This window comes from Stegastes partitus, unplaced genomic scaffold, assembly GCF_000690725.1.
Source record: "Stegastes partitus isolate 25-593 unplaced genomic scaffold, Stegastes_partitus-1.0.2 Scaffold802, whole genome shotgun sequence".
Classification (NCBI taxonomy): domain Eukaryota; kingdom Metazoa; phylum Chordata; class Actinopteri; family Pomacentridae; genus Stegastes; species Stegastes partitus.
Window position 1 is genome coordinate 95,179 of NW_007578533.1, and position 20,847 is coordinate 116,025.

Consider the following 20,847-nt stretch of genomic DNA (forward strand, 5'->3'; position numbering starts at 1 on the left):
TGTAAAATGATTATTTTCTCCACTAGTGATGATTTATTTCTTTGGTCCTCAAGCAAGATTTGTCAAAAATGTGCTCAAAGATCAGAAGAAATTACTGATCTTCTCATGAGTTACATTTTAGTGTTTAAACATTTTAATATCACAACTAACCTTCTTGAGTTGAGTGTGTGTTTAAGAAACAAATACGTGGCATCAAGACACATGTAAAGGTGAAGATGGAATGGCAATCATGTAGAAAACAGTGTGTGCTGTTTACTCTCAGGTGAAAATACCTTTGGTTCAGAACCACCAGAGGCTACTGCTGCAATAATGTTAAAATAATGTGCCAGCACGTCTTAGCAAAAAGTAAGGAGAGTTGAGAGAAAGCTCAACAAAAGTAAAAGAAAGAAAGAAAGAAAGAAAAGCATTGGACAGAATTACAGATGTACTAATGAGCAATGTCTGTTCAAAAAAAAAACAGCCCAGCAGTGCCGCCATCAGCCCAATATATAACCACCCTGATGTTTCCTGAGTTTATTCTGTTTTTAAAGAAAAATAAATGAATGGATTTGCTCTCCTAGCACATGAGCCAAAAAACGTTTTATAGTTTCTAAGTTTGTTTCTTCGTGCACTTTAGAGTTTCCCGTCTGGCCCCACCCGAGCGATCCTGTCTGGCTGCTAGAATTTATATGGTGATGATGTCACAGGAGTAAAACTCAATTTTCTAGGTTCTGGAAAAAGTTTTACAAATTTAAAAACCTCCATGGATTAAAAATAAATAAATCACAACAGAAAGCAGTTGTGTTGCTTGGCAACATGTAGCTAAACAGGAAGGGGCTTAGGGCTTGGCCCAGAGCTTTATAATCCTGACAAGTTTTAAAACTCGGAAAGAGAAGTTTTCACTGATTTCTGTCAATTTCGAGAACAGAGTAGCAATGCATTCTACACAATATTATTTTCAAACTGTCTGTCCGGCGCTGATAAGCTCTCACACATATATATGGACTGTCCTGTCCTCCCGTCTCGCTCACTCTCACCTCTGACTTCTCCACATCTCTTTATATTCGGTGCAGTTCGGGTCAGTTTTCCCGTCAAGTGTTCTCTCTTCTCTCTCCGCTGCAGCTGTTCCTCACACTCAGGCTGGCGGCTAATATTAACATTATTTAGTTCCTACATTTAGGTCCTGTTTAATCATCGCTCACAGCACTTTAGCTGAGGCTCAGCTGTTGCTCTGAAACTATTTTAATACAGGCTCATTAATCTATAACAAACACCTGCGACATAGAAATCTGGTTAAACTGTCCGTTAACTTAAAGTTATTCCACATCTTTCAGCCAATCAGAATTCTTCTTTTTAACTAACTTTTTTTAATATTCTTTTTGATTTATTTAACACCTTACACATTTGATGTTTTAAAAATATATATACGTATATATTTATGGTTCTATGGCCCCTCTCTGTGAGTTCACCTCTTTCTCGTGCATTTTTCCTCTTTTTAAAACAGAAGCCATGTCTTAAACTCATGAAAGTCAGATGGAGAATGCCGCCATACTCCCTTAGCTCTGTCATCACCCCTCGTCTCTCTCTACACCTCTCCAGCTTCTCCCCAGTGTCTTTCTCCCATTCCTCTCTGCCACTCAAGCATGTCGCTCTTACTCCCGTCTCTCCGTCTCTCTCTGCCTCCACCTCACCAGCATCAGCAAACCAAGGTCAGCTCCATTCATTCCTTTGGAAATCTGTTTAATACCTACAGGTACGGACCCCAGTCTGGAACGAGGCCCAGAGTCGTGCCTTGCTCAGCCCGCTGAGGGATCACACCGTCTGTTTTGGTTTGGAAAATATCCAAGGGTCCTTGAAAGGGAGGGAGTTCAGGATTGGAATACTTTCAAGTGCCCTCTCTACAGATTAAGGTGGGTTTTTGGACATTGAATTTGGATCACGCCCAAAGGTCTGAGCGAGAGTTAAAATTTGGAATGCTTGGAATGAAATGTCCGCTTTATGGATAAGGGTGGATTTACAAGTTTGGAATTGGGCCCAATGGTCCAAACAAGAAAAGCTGTTGAACCTTTAAGTTTGAGACCTGTTAAAAGCATGACTTGTTCAAAAAATCCCGGACAAGGGTGTACGAGGGCCATGTATTTATCTTAGGAGTAGTCCTAGTGTGAACCAAAGAAGCATGATTAACATTTAGAACCTGGCAAAGTGTCAGACTGATCAAAGACCCCCTGACACTGGTGTATAAAGGCTATGAATTAAGCTTGGAGCAAATCCAAGCAAGCACGCAACCGAGGGAGCATCTTTAAAGATCAGAGCCTATCAAAGTGTCAGACTTAGCCATGGCCCCTGTCTGGGGAATACATAAGTCAGTTATTGGGTCTGGAACAAGTCCAGCAGTCTTTGTGTTAAGTGAAGACGAAGGTGCTGATGCAGGTGAAAACACATCCCACAAATTTTTATTTTTGCTTTTTTTAGCGCATTCATTTCAGGTTCAGATTTATTTTTTGCCATATGCAGTCATATTTATTTCCCTCCTCTCTCATATTTACGGCCTTCTCCACAGGTGCAGGACTGAATACAGACGATGTAACCAGGAATTCTTAAAAAAAATTACTCCTGTTGGGGAAAAAATGTTTGCAAGAAGTCATCCTAACCCCTAAACACGACTGTAATTAAATACTTCTGTGAATTCTTGCTAATGTAGTTGTGTATCTGTTTTCAGCTGCAGCAGTTTCTACCAATTACTATTGTCACTTAAATGACACCGTATGGCTTAATAAGTCAAAAACCAGTGGATCAAACAACTCCAATTTCCTTTTTCCATCTAAAAAAAAACATAAAATGGATGAAAATAAGCACATTTGAATGGCTTATAGGTGAACAATTCCCCAGGAGGAGATGACTACATTCCCATTTAGAGACAACTTTAAAATCACAAAGAACTTTTTTAAACACCATCCTCGCACAAGTGTTGCAAAAAGTTCTCTAAAATCCAGTCTGCCTTCAATATGTACTCAGCGTCCTCTGAGCATAATAACATACTGTCCTAATTACAAAGCTACCACGGTTTACAGAGTTATGTTAGTGATCTTTGGTCCCCATTGTGAAAGATTATAAGAGCCGAATTTAATTAGAGCCTCTGTGAATCTTTGTGTGTGTGTGTGTGTGTGTGTGTGTGTGTGTGTGTGTGTGTGTGTGCTGCATTACTTGTGTTGTGGAAACATTAATCTGTTTACACAGTCACATTGCAGAAACCCGCATCCCTTCTGGGGACAGAAAGCAAGCCCCCATAACGTAAATGATCACCGTTTAAGGTGAAGGACAAAGAAATCGATGAATTCTGAATTCTGAAAGCTTCTGATATAGTTCTGGAGAAGTTATTTGTCTCTCATGGTAGTGACCTTACACCGGGATCCCAGAAACAAGGCTTGTGCCACAGTAACAAGAGTTGTGTTACCAGTTTTAGATTCGCACCACTGGAGAAATACGAGAGTTATCTGTCATTTTACTTCCTCTCCTGCTGTGTTGGGCTTTTTAATTGCACATGTGCAATTAGGGAAGTTATTGATAGACTGAGATAAACTGTAATCTAATCTGGCATTTTTGGTCATGACTAATCATTATAACAAAGGATTAGTGAAAGGCAAAGTCATGCATGTCTGCCTAATGAACACATTAGCATACAAACACAGCAACTTGCTGTAATCATGCATGTTCACACAGACGAGGAAGAAGCATTCGAGGACGTTTATTTAAAACAGGCTGCGCGGTGAGGAGTGAGGAGATTCTGTGTGTGAGTTAAAGCGTATGCGTGTGTGTGTGTGCGTCTTCCTACCTTGACTTGTCCGACGTAGGCGTGATCCTGCTCCTCGGTGACGGTGAGGTTCACAGGCAGTGAAGAATTGAACAGCGGGTCATTGTCATTAACATCTGTCACCACAATGTTCACCGTCGCAGTGGAGGTCTACACACACACACACACACACACACAAGCTTGCGTTACTTTTCGGGTCAGTTCAGAAAACCTCTGACTGGTGTCACAAAGTTTTGCTATGTCTGTGACACATCACTAAAGTATGCAGGATGAATCTGTTTTTTAAACTTCAAAGAGGTTTAATTTCTCCGTCCATTTCTACCTTATGTAACAAACTAAAGAGCCCATTTTGCTTGCTAATTAGCTGTACTCTGGTCCTGGCTGCCTCATCTCTCTATGCTTGTATTAAAAAAAAAACATTTACTCTAAAAATACATTGAAAAACTCTTCCCTGTTGGTGCCCTTTCTGTGTTAAAAGGTGTGTTTGTGTTATCCTGTAGCCATGCACTCCTCTTTTCTTGCTACAGAAGACTGTAGGTTTGGATGTTTGTTCGACTGTTGCGGTGACAAGTGTGATTCAACATGCTGCCCTACAGGCGACAGAAAAAGGAGAACCCTTCTGTCCCTAAGCCTTGATAAAGGTCATTTCATGCTTTGACATAAATGTTGTCATTCACCGAAGTCCACAAAGGTCTGAGCAGGAACAAATTATGTTTAAAACAAACGCTTGTCATGAGGAGATACTGTGCAAAGGGGGTCATCGACATTTTCATAATTCAATTAAAGCAGTCGGTGTAGATGCTTTGATTTGTACATGCCCAGCTGGAAGTTCCACATTCACCCACCGTGCCTGACCGACCTCAGAAACAATCACACTGACATGGTGTTTCAGTGTGATCTGCAACTACCTGCCACATAAATGGTGCGACGTCACTGCTAGCTTTTTCAAAAAACACATCTGCAGGAGCCCCGTGTGGTTTTCTCTGCTCGATATGTGGGTCAATGTGACTGTCTGCCGAGCAGAGCGTCGTGTGCTGCATGCGCATCCGCCGTCTGCTTTAACCGTCTGCATCGATCTGCGCACACAGAACGCATAAATCGGCCTTTACACCCCCTTAAGGAGGCCCACATGGCCAGCTGCTGACATCACGGGTGCATAGTTGCTGTTATACTACGTTGTGAGGCACTTTGAGGCCACTTGGAGGACATATTGTACACATTAGAGTACATTAGAATTAGTAAACAGTGGATCGTCATCTATGCTTTTTCTGAATGCACACTATTGTAGAGTAACAGCCTAATTCTGTACACATCAGTCCACAGAGGGGTTTAACCTTGTGAATTTGATCAGGAAATTGACATCGCTCTGACCCTTGCAGATGCAGAAAGTATACACCGATTTTAAAAACACCCACAGACCTTGACCCGGCAACGTAAAGCAACTTCCCTGTATTTACTGCTTCACACATTAGCAAGCTTTTCACTTGACGCTGTTTACCATCTCTTAGGTTGCTTTTGAGGAAGAAAAACCTCTAAAAGTAGTGCTTAAAAATAAGGTAAGAAGCCATCGTTTGACAGCGTGTGCACTCTGACTAGAAAGTAAGCAAAAAATTGCTGCTGCTATTGTTGCTCTGATATTAGTATCTGAAAATGATTTGCACCATTTGAATAGCGAGGATTTGTGCTTTCAAAGGATGACTCCGACTGGGCTGACGGTATTCAAAACACACTGGCAAAAATTTTCTCTTGGCCTGTATTTGGGTTGGTGAGTGTTCAAGGGGTTTTAAGATATGAATAATTAAGAAAAATGTGAAAATTACTTAAGGGCAGCCCGACAGCGGAGAGGCCATCAGTGGAGAGTCCCTGCATGTCACCGCTCTGCTGTCTTTCCCCACGTTTGCCGTCTGTCTTTACTGTGACTTTCTAATGCTTAAATAAATTATAAAAATACTTGAAAAGGGGAGCTAAGGGTCAAAGAGAGGCTGTGTTTACACTGATGTGAACAAAAATGCAAAACTCCTGACTGCTGCTTCACTCAAGGGGTTTGTCGTCACCAGATTTACTTTGTGTTGTCTGGGGAAAAAGAAAAGTGAACTGATGGACTTCTGCTCAAAGACGGGAGATGGATGCTCATTTTGAAGGAATTCCTTCAAAATAAATGAAAATTTCTGTCAACAAAGATGGGAAATAAAACCAACTAAACTGATTACCCAAAACCTTGAGGCGTGTTTGAACAGATTTGGAAGAGATCCATTAAAAATTACAAAAAAATGTCACTAATTTGTTTTACTGTAAATGCCACCAAGTAACCAAGACTGAGCAAAGAAAGAGAAGCTTCTAGGAGGTCACCAATTTTTTTAATTTGACTTTCATGAGAGGAACACAGAGAGTCATCCAAGGATTGACTTTGAAAAAAAAGGGAACTGGGAGGAGGAGGAAAACGAAGGAGAGCTAACCGATTTACAACAGTGGGATGAAAAGAGGAAAAAAAAAAAAGCAGTGTGCGCGTGGGAGAGTGACAATCACACAGGCGACAACAGGCTATTGAGGTTGGCAGGGCACATGGTGATGCAAGTAATTTGAGGTTAAGAGCTCACAGTTGACAGAACGGTTTATCTGAATGCCAATATATGTAAAGTAGAATGAGCTCTGATATAATGAAGAGGCAGGTTATGAGCAACGCTGGCAAACACACACACACACACACACAGACAGACACAAAAGCCTGAGATAGAGTCAGCTCCGTTTGGCGTTTGGGGGCTCTTAACACATCACTTTTCAATAGGCGCACACCTCAGAGTTTATTATCTCCTAGATACTGTGGCCACCTGCCAAAACGTAACACCCACCTTCCTGGAGACGCCATATTTTTTAAGGGTTCAGCTGTATTACTTTGAGAGATGCCCTGATATGGAGAGTCACAGCCCATATCTGATAATGTTAATCGTGCATATTAAAAAAATGTATCGGCAGGAAATATAGATTTTTTCTAGACTGACAAGTTCATTTTTTCTAATACACCAATGAAAATATGAACATACCAAAGCTGGTGTGTATCATGCTGTCTTAAGTTTCCACTGACTCCTATAATTTTCTATAATTAACGATTAATATAATAACGATTGATTCACACGTGCTTCAATCACGCATTTTACTTCTGTTATAAATTTATTATAGGTGTTCTGGAAATATGACAAAACCTGCTGGGTCAAGCTTCTGGTTGTATCTTTGGGCACTGCTAATAAACAAATCGGTGCCACTCAACTAAATTTTTTGGCTTTCTGACGTGTTTCTTTAGCCGATCCATAAGTTCTTGATGGGGTTCTAAGTCAGGACTTTGGGGAAGCCCACCTAAAAGCTTCATTTTCGCCTGATTCAGCTTTTTCTTGGGTCTTGCTGGAACACGCAACTACTTTCAAGACCCAACCGTCTGACTGATGATTTTAAGTTTTCCGGCAGAACGTGGAGGTAATCTTCCTTCATTACTCCAATTACTATGTGTAACACACTGGCAGCAAAACAGCACCAGAGCATAATACTTCCACCACCGTGCTCCCCTTATGTAGGAATGAATAGGTCTGTGAGATGAATGACCACAATGCTGGTTTTTGGTCTTTTTTTTTGGATGGCTTTTGTTAACATAAGAATTTTTAATAGCTCTTTCTACATTTGATGGAAGCAGATTCATTAGCTGATGCTCCGATACAATACAGTACACGCCATCTGACGACAGCAACACTGTCCTGCACCAAAGTTTAAACTGCATCCTACAATGCACACTGTCCTTACAGTGGAGCCGGTTTACTGCACCAACTTGTAGGGTCCTCAATCTGTGGCAGAATGATGGATTCACTGGCCAAATAGCCAATTAGGCACTTTGTAGTCTGACACTCTCACAACAGGACATTTAATAATATGGGACACCAACGTGTGTGTACGTAGGTGTGTGTGTAGGTGTGTGTGTGTGTGTGTGCACATATGAAGACAACCCAAGGCCTTTCGGGTGATGCTGATTAATGGGCCTGTATAAGGCAACTACACTCCAATCTTCCCTTCTCCTTTTTCTATTTCTTTCTTTCCTTGTCTTCCCTTATGTCTCTCTGTAGCTGATTCCATTCCTCTCTTGTATACCCCCTTTCTCTCTCTCTCTATTCACAATAGTCTATTCTTTCTTTTCCCCCTCTCTCCTTCGAAATATAATGGAGTGTCAAGCAGAAAAATGTCCAAACTACTTTTAGCCATTTTCTGACTTGGAGACCCTTGGGGCACAAAGATAATACGCTAATTGTCAAGGTCCAGAGAGCAATTGACTAAGTATGTGTGTGCATGTGTGAGTGTGTATGTACCAAGACTTGTGTTTGAACACACGGTACAATTGTTAAGGTAATAACGGCCCCTTCAACACCTCTCTCATCTCTCCCCCTCCCTCGAACCTCCTCCCACTCGCTGTCTCTCTCCATATTGTGTGCGAGGCGGTGTGTAAGAGAAGGTCACAGTATTATAATCAGCATTTTGTCTCCTCAGAGGGATCTTAAACTTTACCTTTTGTTTTAATTGACATGTGGGGGAAGGTGGGGGGGTGGGGTTATTGGAGAGGAGGACGGATTTAATGCTAGACTAATGGATGGAGAGGAGCGGAGAAGAGAAGAGGAAGAAGAGGAAGAAGAAAGGTAAGCTGATGAAAGTCAAAAGGAGCAGAGATGAAGGAAAGAGGGGAGGGCATTCGGTGTCCTCATTTGACTTTCATGTGAGAGCGATTGTGAGCAAATGTGAGAGAACGAGAGGCAAACACACAGAGAGAGAGAGATAGAGACAGCGACTCCGGTGACCTGTGATCAATTAGATGAGTGAGGAAACGAGCAAGGGCACACACACCTTTGTTCCTGAGGAGAAAGGCTCATGTAAATAGGAATAAATAGGATTTTTTTTTTTCTTTTAAATTTTAAGCATTTATTCAGGTTTCCACTAAGAGATGAGGAGGCTGGGAAAAAGGCTGCCATCGTAGACAGATAGAGGAGATCCAAAAAAAAAAGGAACAAATTCAACATATTCAGACAATCTGTCCACAGAGAAACTGATAATGTTGGGTTTTACACATGACAAGTGCCCTAAAGTAGTTGAAAAGCGAAAGGAAACTTGAAATTATAAGTGCAACGCCTGGCCGAGAGAGTCCGAATGTCGGATTTCCAATTTCAGAAAGTTAAGATAATGCAACACTATCCATCGTCAGACAGATGTGAGAGGAGAAGGTTTGCGAAGCTATCCGACCATCTGACATGCAGTTCACACGGACTTTAAATCCAAGTTAAGTCTGTAGATATAGTTTATGTGTGTAAATGGTGCAGATTTACAGTAAGTGTTCTTCATCTGTACTGAAATGTCAGAAGAAACATTTCAGTCTCGTCTTCTTTGTTTAATTTCAGTTGGAAATTAAAGACTTCTCACTTGGGAGAGTTAGACCAGACGGTTAGAGAGGAAACTTAGCTGGTGAAGGTTTGAGGAGGAAAACATCATAAATAAAGTAGGATAATCAGTTTGCAGGATTCTTCATTCAGTAGTACAGACGCAGCCTTGTTACTCTGCTGGACTACCAGCTATTACGGCCAATTTATGCATTTCCGAGGTTTTCCTGCATAGAAAAACTGGCATCAGCACAGGAAAATCACCAGAGGCAAAATGATAAGATCAAGCATTCAAATGGTCAGAAATGACAGAAAAATGCATAGATTTGTGTTACATAAAGCAAAACACGTTGAACACAGTCTGCTCATGCTTTCTGTTGGACAAAGTCAACCCCAAAGGGCCAAATCTGAGCCACGAAAAAGTTGTTTTTTCCCCTGTTGTTGCCAGAAGACTGATGTTTATATTGAAAAAAACACTGATTGTGTTGATAAAAACTCCCTGTGTCTGTAGTTGAGTATAATATAATAAAAGGTTGTAGACCATGTTTGAATCCAACAGTTCATTATCCCATAGGTGACCTCCCAAAACTGAAGCTGTCCAACAAAATAAACACAGAAAAAGCTTAAAGAGTAACCTAACCCCACACTGAATGCCCTCTTTGGTCTACAGTATGTTTCACCTTTGACCACGCCTACTGAGACTGTTTAGTTGCACCTTCAGCCACAACCAAGCAGCACACCTGTACATCGCTGCTGGTTATCAAACAGGATTAGAAAAGCCTCTCTAGGTGATTTTTATGGGTTGTTAAGTTCCCCCTCAGTGACAGCAAACACTTGTAATCGGCTACGCTGACATTTTAAATGACAGAAAAGGGTTTACAGGTGACAGAAAACGTCTTTCTTAAATTTACTGCTCCACAGCCCCCAACTGCCCCCTGGCAGCTGTGGAGCACTAAATTCGAGCAAGACAGCTGTTATCATTTTTGGAAAAAGCTCCTCACACAAGCAATAAACACACACCCTGAACTCATCACATACAAACCCCCGTTTGCGTCATATTTTAACACAGCGGGTAGCGTTTTTTATTTTTACATGTGAGGTAGTTTGATGGAACTCCTTCACGGTCAGAAATAAACATCATGAGTTGTTCCTTTTCAGACAACAAATTAGATCTGATGGGATTCGTCACAGTTGCAAAAGAATTAAATTGACTTTTAACATGTCCACAAGGTCCATTTTAACCCAAACCATGATCTTTCACAAACCAAACAGCAACCAAAAGTGAAAGTAAACAACGACTGAAAAGTCTCAAGATAATACAAAAAAAACAAACCCTCAGTGGTCTGGGTGACAGCTGTGTGTTTGATTCTTGCCTCCTCTGTCCCTTCCTGCCTCCAAACAAGGTCTTTCTTGGTCTTCACACCAACACTTCCACAAAGAGAACACTGCATGCTGAAAACTGACGCAAAAGGAATACCCAGTGCACTGAAATGTGACGCCAAGAGGTCCTGACCAAGTGTCAGCTACATCACACTGACATTTTTGGATTTATCCCCTTTGGAGGGTGTCCCTGACGAGCTCCTTTTTGAGTGGGGGGAAAAAAAAAATGCTGGTTAAGACAGATTTATCCATCTTAGTGTCAGTGTAATCCCAGTTGTTTCATATGAGACAGTGTAATAAAGCTAGTATGTATGATAAAAGCTGGTGGCCAGTTAAAAAGTGTGAGTCAGCGGATAACTTCTGAGCCCTGCTTAAGCCGTCCACTTTATTCTGTTCACATATGCTGGGACTGGAGCCTGTTTTGCTCAATGTCATGTATCCATACTTGTTTATAATACAGATTTTATTTTGATGAATGATTGATCATTATGATTACTTCTGAATGATAAGTATTTCCAAAAGCTGCCCGTAACATTCTGCTTTAAACGCACAACCACAGCTGTTGTTTGTGGCGTTTCACTGTGAAGGATTTAGAATCCCTTCCAGCAGCCACTCGCTTTAATTCCACCGGGGATGTGAAACAACTCAAGTAAAGACGACCAGTTAATATCTGTGTGGTGCAGCTGAGTTTCTTACTCCATCTGGGTGTCCGTCTGAGGCTGTGACCAGCAGGGTATAGTAATCCAGAGACTCCCTGTCCAGAGGATTGTCCAGAACCAAATACCCTGAACTGGAGAGAAAACACACACAGAGTTGTGGTTAGCATAAGCTTAGAAATAAATCAGAAAAGGAAAGTAAATGCACTAAAAAAAGCTACAAACACTGTGGTGTTGTATTCTTGGGATGTCAAACATGAAAACACTGATTGCATGAGAGGTTCGGGTTTATCAGTCGTTGTTTGCCAATCACGTCGATCACTCCTACGCTGATAATTCTAACCATCTGTCATAACCTTGTATGCAAATGCTATAAACCAGGAATAAGTTGGAAACTAGCTCATTCTATCAAAATGTGTATTCCTTGTAATATGCAACTTTTGGAGACAACTTTTCAGACGGTTCCACTGCATAAAAGCTTTACTGTGATTATGGGCACTTTGCAGATGGCACCTCATGCCTATCACTTCACCCACAATGACATTAAGGAACATCCTCTTGGGTGCTGTCGCTGTAATGGCTCAGACAGTGATGCGTCATTAAACACACTATTCTTAGGTAACAGTCCTTTCACAAAATTGAAGGCAAAGCGCCTCAAAACTACAGCAAGATATTCTCTGCATCTTAATATTGATTCATGGCACATTGAATATGAGAAATTCCCCTGGCCAGTGGTGAGAAAAAAACATTTCACAGCATCAATATATGGATTTACTGGTGTATAATATGCAGCCGCTAACACGCCCTAAAACATCTGTTGTGTAATTCTGAATGACACGAAACAAGCAGAGAGCTGAAAGATCAATAATCTTGAAATTTCATTAAGCAGAGCAGATGAATGTTTAAAATGTTTGATAAGCTCAGACTCAAGCTAGTTATTAAACACAATTCAGTAATCAAAATGACCAAGCAGAAGCAAAAAGAAACGTAGAATTTAAGGGCAAATGGTTATAGCATAAGTGAAAATGCACTCGAGAAGCTTCAGAACAGCCTGTCTGGAGCTTCTGACCAATTAAAAACCCAAATCTTTGATGTTAGCCTTGATTGACTACAGCCTTTTTTTTTTTTTTTTTTTCCAGTGACGATTTGCATAATGATTGAAGTGTTTTTAATTTAAGTAACTTTCATGAATTAGAAACCATCTGAGATGTACATATTCTCCATCTATCGACAGTGTGTGAAGAGACGTGAGTGCTGATGCAAAAAAAAAAAAAAACTGTGTGTGTGCACAGATGTTAAGCGGCCCACGGAGGGAAAGATATGAAGCTGTTTTAAACAAACTAAAAGATCAACCGTGCCCATGTGGGCATGCACACACGCACAGTTTCTTTCTAATTTATGCCACAAATTTTGACACATTTCCTTCACATGTCTGCTGCTCTTAAAACAAACTTCTGCTATAGCTTTTGTGTGGGACCTCGAGCAAATCCCAAAGTGCGGGGTGAACTCAAGACGACCCAAATTATCCAAAAAGCAACACTAATAAGCCTCCTCAAAGCTTGTCACTTGCATTCTGAACTAATGCGGGGCTTTTTTTCATTCCTGTATTGCAGTAATCAGAATTATTTGACCATTAGTGTGTGTTACATCAATGCCAGCCACTTTGCAAATTGCGTCTGTTTTGGTGCTCTAATGCTGCACTACTGAGCCAAATTCTGCACAAAAAGCAACGGAGGGGGTGAAAAAAAAAAGCTCTCCATCTTGTGCAAATATAAGCTGCATGGCATGTTGCATTTGTGCAGCGGAAAGAGAACAACTTGGCTTGTCGTTGGAGCGCCATAACGCAGAAAACACGGCCGAGGCACTGAAATATTTTGGCACGCATTGGAAGGTTTTACAGTGTCACACACAACCCATCAAATATTCCTAGAATGCACAAATAAAAGCCCTTCAATTGGTTCTAATCTGTGCTACTATGGATTTCTGTGTGCCAGCCTCCTTTACTTTGCTCCCTTTAGTGTGTGCTTTGAAATCCTCATTTGTCTGTCACCCTTGTTCATTGTTTCCTTCCCGGCTCTCTCTGACGTTGTCCCTGCCCCGCTCGCTTATCTCCTTCTTCTCCAACCCTTTACTCTCATCCTCTCCTTCCCTTTTCTTCCCCATAATGCTGCCCTCTTCTCTCGCAGTCTTTCACCATACTTTCCCTTTGTTTCTCCCTCTCTCTCTCTTCCTCCCTGTAGAAATGTAGATAAGATCTTACCCCAGCAACAGAAATGCATTTTTAATGAGCAATAAATGAATAAATACAACAAAAGCCCTCAGAGCCCTGTATGTATGTGTGTGTGGCGAATGTGGCGCATGTAGGGAAGAGTGTGGACGTGTCTCCCCACAGTGCAGTGAAGTCCAAGCTCTGGAATATATCCTTTATTAGACTGCTTTCAAGTAAACTCTCTCCCACACAAACTATAACTATATCCTTCTATGTACAGAAAGCAAAAAGAGTTTTCACATGTTGTAAAATCATATATATTTTACAAAAATAAGAAAATGCATGTTTGCTTCACTTTATGGAAATCTCAACTTCAACCAGCTCCACTATTTTTAATCAACCATGATAAGAATGGGGAGAACACTTACTTCTGCTGTAGTGTAAAATGTCCCTGGACGTCTCCGCTGTGGATTTTGTAGGTTATGGGGTCCCTCTCGCGATCCACTGCCTTAAAAGTAGACAAAGAGACACTTACATTCACACACATACAACCTTTCCAACCGTAGGTATGATGACTACACATTGGTGATTCCCAACCAAAGGGTGCATGCAACTCTGGAAACCTGCAGTTTCCTGATATTCAGGACAAAGACCAGGAGTGCTGTCTACTCGTCAGACTGCCACTGCTGCTTTATACTTCTTTTTATAGTTAGACTGCTGCTCGATTTCCTATTTAAGCAACCTATTGATCTTCTGTTTCGATCTAATGCTATTGTTTGTTTGGGTGGACTACAGGTAATATTGATGGAATTTACCTTATCAGCTGTTTGAGTACATCAAGAGGCTTTTTAGTGTTTGCATTTCAGTGAGCTTTCTTTGTAGTTCATCATCGTAGTATTCTGCCCTGCGTGATCGCAGTTCTAAACTTGGCAGTAGTTCCTCTTTGAGCGGGTTAATAGTCTCCCCATTTAAAAAAAATATGTTGGTTTGTCCGGTTTTATTCATTTATGGTCATTTTATATTCTTGGCAGTCGTGTTTTCACTTCAGCATTTTTATTTGGGTTCTAGGTTACTGCGTCTTTGAATATCGGTAATTTATTTTAAAATAAATCGTAACAGACTCATTTGAAGATCTGCATCTCGAAGTGAAAACCGAATAAACGCTACAACTGGTTAGTTATAAGAAGCAGATGAAAGGTTTAAACACGAGCTAAGATCGATTTATAAACAACTGAGAGCGTTTTATAAGTAGTGGATAAATGCTTTAGATATGTCGGCTAAATGAACGTATCAACGGTTGCAAAAGCAAAAGGTATAAAGAAGTGTAAGGGATAAACACCAGGAAATGTTAATTAATGTCAATTAATCACATGGAAACCATGGAGACCACACAAGACTTTCTTTAATTAGCAAGTTACACATTTTGAACCTAACGAGCGGCGCTGATGAAGAGGCAGCGACTTGAGTTTATCTCCGAGGGGCTGCGGTGATAACGGCTGACAAAACAGGTTGATAACCACCAGTGTACAGCAGATTGTGTGTGTGTGTGTGTGTGTGTGTGTGTGTGTGTGTGTGTGTGCACCTGCAGATTAAGCAGTGTGGCTCCCGTCCTCACAGCTTCACTGATCTCCAGGTTGTATTGTTGCCGGGGGAAACGAGGGGGGCTCTGGTTGTTTGGGGGCAAAACTTCAATATAGACCGTAGTAATGGATGACCTGAGCAGGGAGAGGGGAGAAGACAAAAAAAAAAAAGAAGAAGAGCAGGGGTGAGGCAACGAGGACAGATAGCGAAACAGCCGGTAACACAGCAGCAGAGGAAAACTGTGGAGGAGGAAAAAAAAAAAAAGGAAGAGGAGAGGAGCCGGAGGGAGGCACGTGAGGGGGGATGCCGGGCAGGAGATGTGTGTCAGGGAGCTATTATTTAAGCTAAAAGTGGCTGGCCGATGTTTGTTTCTTTGCACTTCATGCCGTGTTTAACTAATCAATAAGAGCGTAAAGTCAACAACAGTGTGAGTGACAAAGACACCAGATAGTGTTCTGCTGCGGGGCTCGTGTAGCCGTCTCTTTGCTGGGCTTAAGGTTTCTTTTGTGCATTCTGACAAACTAACTCGGCTGATTCGCTCGTGTGGAGGGTGGCCGCACTTTACTGACAGAAACTACTTATTTTTCACTACGTACAGTTTCATAAAAGTACGTCTGCGCAGCGTGACGCGTTCTTATTCAGGCATTATCATCTTTTACCGTGCCCTTTATTATGCAGTATAATGCACCTTATTATGCACTGTGGCATATTTGACCTTCAGAATCTCAACTATTACTTAAAGCTGAGTCCTGCACTTGAACACATACCATTTTAATGCACTAATAGAATTTAGAGCATCAAGGGTTTGTGTGCATGTTGAGAACTGTATTTAGGAATAAGTGAAACTGTGACACACGTGTCTAACAAGGTTAATTAACATAATTACAGTGCTTGAAGACTGAATTAGATAAATAAGGGTTTGATAGACAATTTACCAAATAAAATATAGAAAATAGGCTTAAAAGAGAACTAAGGGTAAGAAAAAGTGAGTTTGTAATTTATAAAACACCAAGAAGTTTTCGAGTAGCAACAGTCGATTGTTTAACTTTGTAAAATGAAGTTTTAATTACACAGCGTTGTAATTAAAACTTGCCTCTGGTAAACAGTTCTGTTTGTTCAATAACCTGTATTCACACATTTTTCAATCAACGCACCACTTATACCCAAGCAGCATGTCACGGTAATGACCTACAACTGACGGAGATGTTTATTTCCACTCCTATAAAAGAGCTCGTGTCCTTGCATCCCGGTTTGTCTTCCTGAAAAGATTTGATTTCGCGAATGACTTGGAGGACAATAGCATTCAGCGACACCAGCTACACCGATTTAAAAAAAAAAAAAAAAAAGTTGTGATCCTGAGCTAGCAAGGTGCAAAAGAGCTGAAAGACTTGGAGACAAAACCAGTGACGACTCTGTGGCACGGAAATTATAATTAGTCTCAACTTGTATTTAATTCAAGCAGATTGAAGATTTCAGGAGTTGTTTATTCTCGCTCGTAGGTCAACGTGTGCCACGAGGTTTGTGTATGTTCGTTATAAAGCCACATTTCACATATTACGCTGCTTCTAAAACAACGGCGACGCTAATTAGTGCGAGTTTCCTCCTTCCTGCTTTTCTTTTTCTTCATTTCATGAGCGATTAGCTTGCTGTGTGTCTGTTTTTTCAGGTTTGGTAGAAACTTGCATGAATTATTCAACAAACAGGAATAAATTAACAAGGGGAAGGTAGAGCAATTAAGAGAGGGGATGATACACAAATTTGCTTTGGTAAAAGGAAAGAGAACTAAAATGAATTAGAAATGAATGAAATGAGCAGATATACACTCGGACCTTTTTCTACAAAAACACTAAGTCCTTATTTATTATTAACATTTTTTTTTTAAATCAAAACTTTAACATGCAGTTCTTAAGTAGTTTTAAAATTGGAAAACTCTTATTCAGTAGTGCAGCAGTGTGGAATATATTGTATTTATCAGACTTCCTTGAAGCTTTATAATGTTTAAACTGAGTGAAATATTTAAGACGTTATCTTTTTTTAAAGGCATCAACAGCCTTCAAATATTCTGAGCATCCTTTGCAAGCACATCTTCCAAAAACTCGGCCAAATGCAGAATCTTAGAAACGTTTTGTGATGCCCAGTTTGAGATTGAACAGGTTTTAGCAGCACAGCATCAGCCGGCATTGAAGGGCCCAATGCCAACAGCGCTGAGGCCAACAGCGGCATAAAGAAGAGCACGAAAACTCACCACAAACATTTCATTAACAAGTTTGAAAAAAGCTTGATTACTCCCACTTCGTAGCTCTGATTTAAAGTTTTAACTAGCATGAATTCCAGAGCGAGAAACCGCAGGGATTTGGTTTTGTGTTCCTACTTGGTGAGAGGGGGGGGAGGAGGGAGAGATTAACTCCACTCAAACTGGATCATCGACTGAAAAATCCAAAGAACCTCGGGTCTAAACAATAGCCCACAAAATCTGTTTACGTGCACAACAATAAATAAATAAACAAACAGATAAAGGCTGGAAAAATGTAAGCCGCCGGAGACAGTGAGAGCCAGTGTTTTATTAAAACAATTCAGATGGCATTATTGATGAAAACCGATTGACTGGAGATTATTCAGCCGTGGTTTCTACTGTAGCTGGAGCCTGGTTCTCCTTCTGTTCCTCCGTCCTATAACTCTCTGTCTTCCAGTGGAATAAAACCCCTCTTTGTAAACTGTTTTTTCTGTGTTTCTTATTGAATATTTATTGTCAATTTCGCGGACATGGATGTAAACGACTGTTGTTCTTGTACGGAACATACATGCAAACAATACGCCCATATGATCATGTGTCTGTACATCAACGTCTTGCAGAGACACATTTAGAAAGAATGAAGTTGTTTCGTATCGAACACGACATATCCAGCTCCTCCTTACTGTTTTAGAGTTACTTGGTGGTCAAGCGAATCCTCATTGGTTAGGTGAGTGGTAGGTGAAAAGGCACTGAGTGCACTTTACCGCGCTGTTTATGTTTTTCTGAACACTCAGAGTGCTGCTCTTCACGTTGTCAAAGACTCCTGGTTTCCACTGGATGCTTTCATGTTGTATTTCTAATGACTGTCTGGAGAACATGTATATACATAATTTTGTCCACACCTGCCTAAAGCAAATGTTCAAGTTTGTTTTATTTTCCTTTCCACCGATGCACAAAATTACATCAGTGATTACGTTTTGTCAAAATAACATGCAGCCATGGAGGATTCTAACAACATGGCTTGTATGTTCTGTGACAAAGTCCAGTTTTCTGTTGCATCGATTCAAGTTGAACACATTCTAAAATAACCAAATCAAATCAGGTTTACTGTCATTTTGCTGTACATACACAGTAGTACAGTTAAGATGAGAGAGCGTTTCTTCAGGATTATTCAACCAGTAAGTTTTGCAGAATGCACGTCTGGGATAAGACACTAAACGTTCGCTGTCGCTGTCTCCTGAAGGGGGCGCTGTGTCCATGCACGCTGCCATTCATTGAACATGAAGAACCTCTTCAGGTCCTGGTAGGTCTTCAGGGACACAAAGACACACATGATGGTGTGACGATGGTGAAGCCGCAGATGCTGCCCAGAGCTAGCTGTCTGTCTGTCTGTCCGGAATAATATCGTCCCCTCTTGCTGGTCTGGAGGGGTTAGCCTTTAGCCTAGCATGGATCCCAGCTCTCTTCCTCCTCTTTTGTTTACGTTCGTACCGTTTGCGCTTCCTTCTCTCTCGGGTAACTGCCGGCGTCGTCTCCAATCGGACTCCGTGTTGGTGTAGTATGTCCACATCACAACCAATCACCGCAGTTCCAACACAGTTCACAGCCCTGACGCCCAGCAAAGTCTCTCAGCTGCAAGTTTTGCAGAACGAACGTCTGGGATAAACAAGACACTCAAAACGTTCACTTTCGTTGTCTCCTGAAGGGGGCGCTGCGTCTATGCGCGCCGCCATCACCATGGCAACAAGGGGTTAAAGTCAACACCGATCCATAAAGTTGCCGCCCAGCTTAAGGAAACATAGTTTGAAATTCAGTGATGACATTCCAGTTACTAATCCCAGCAATCCTCCGTTACTTCTGCATGTTGTGATTGGATCATTCGAGGTTCCCTTTAATATTTCCATTACATGGACGGATTACTCGTGGATGTGTTTGCTTGTAGGTGCATTAGCTTCTATAGAAAGTGGGGAAAAAATGTGTCCTTTGACTAATTTGGGCCAAGTAACGAAAAGTAAAGTAATAAAACGCAATTAATTACATTTTTCTTGCCTAAGATTGCTTGTGCAAAAACCGTGACTTTAAAGCACCTCCGTAATTCGCTACAAGCTTTGTAAGGTGGCGTGAAAATGATTTCTTTTCTTTCTTTTTTTTTTCTCTCTCGCCATCTGGCTATTTATCTAACATCTTATCTCTCCTCTCTGGTGGCGCCCTCTTTTCTCTCTTACCCTCCAGTTTGATGAAAGTATAAATGAGACCCCTGAGCATAAGCTGTTGTCAGTATTCTGGGGTGCATCTATCTAGGCCATGCAAAAGCACTTCTAAGCTGAACGAAACATGTATCTCAAGGGTTCTTGGAAAGTCCCAGACCTCCCGAACATGGAGATGTAACAGTCAAAAGTGCAGATCCAAACTCATTAAAAAAAATGTGCTGTCTGTCATGTTTTGTTGGCGCCCGCCAGGAGGGGGACGCGGCTCATTTGGGCTACTGACCCATGGTTTTAACAAATCAGGTAGCAGAGATAGATATCGATTTGTTATGCAGGTTATGTTTTCAGCTGAGATAAACAGGGGGTCTGGGGAAATTTGGGGACAATCTGTGAGCCAATCACTGGAACCACCTCAATCTGTAGTGGTTCACATTCTGTATTGATTTGGCAGCTACATCGTTGGAACCAGGAGGGGAGAGGATTCTGGTTTTCGTGATGACTGACAAATATTGTTGGAGAAAGCAATCTACTGCAATAAAGATAACCACAGATATAGAATTAAATGTAAGCAACGGACATTTGTTTCATAGATAAGATGTTATCGGCGTTGTTCAATTAGATTACTCTACTACCACACTGTCGGGTGATTTAATTTGGGTGCATTCGAGGACAGTCAACTGTTGTAGGAAACCTAATTTGTGTTGCTTTATATAGTTTGGACTTCTGATTGCCTGAGATGCTGAGAACTTTTAGTAAATTTAATGATTAGTTTTCATAACTACTGATAAAATACCTTCAAACATGAAGCAAAATGTACCCAATTAAAATTCAATTGGAATTTGATTTTAAAGTGCCGATGACACACCGAGTCGACCAGTTTCTGTGGCCGAAAACCCGCCTTAGATTTCGAGCCCTGTGGGCATTTACTGGTGGCTATTTGGTAGATTAACATCCTGAATTAGGGTAAAAGCAGTCGGCTCTTAGACTGTTTGTTTGGCAAGAAACGTAGTCACCCAATTAGTGCAGCATCTTCTTACTTTTCACTTCCACCTTTTCCACAGAGCAGATGAGAAAGAACTGATGACACCAGCAAGCGGAACTCATGGACGTGCCAGATGCAGCTCTGAGAAATGCATTCTTAAATCATATCCTTTGCCTACATTCAGAGTAATTGAGCAGATTTCCAGGCATTAAATTACTTTTCAGCCACATAGCTCAAGTCTACACCTCCGGTGGATGTATTTGTACAGAACATAAATCCCTCTTTGTGTTACTACCACTCCTCCACCACAAGTCACTGCGGAAACACTGAAGAAACTATTGCTTTGGAAGTTACCCACTTGAACTATCTAAGTCCGACCGCTGCAGCTTTGTATTAACTTCAGATAA

At 41.1% G+C, this 20,847-nt stretch overlaps 1 protein-coding gene across 1 annotated transcript in view; it reads right to left on the reverse strand.

The window, feature by feature from the left end:
- LOC103365004 (protocadherin-15-like) overlaps positions 1-20,847 on the reverse strand; it is a 182,062-nt gene that overhangs the window by 91,724 nt on the left and 69,491 nt on the right. The window contains exons 16-19 of the mRNA XM_008292325.1: positions 15,020-15,152; positions 13,866-13,945; positions 11,269-11,362; positions 3,812-3,940 (exon numbers count right to left, since the gene is read on the reverse strand). Of these exons, the coding sequence (XP_008290547.1) occupies positions 3,812-3,940; positions 11,269-11,362; positions 13,866-13,945; positions 15,020-15,152 (436 nt within the window). The remainder of the gene's footprint in view (positions 1-3,811; positions 3,941-11,268; positions 11,363-13,865; positions 13,946-15,019; positions 15,153-20,847) is intronic.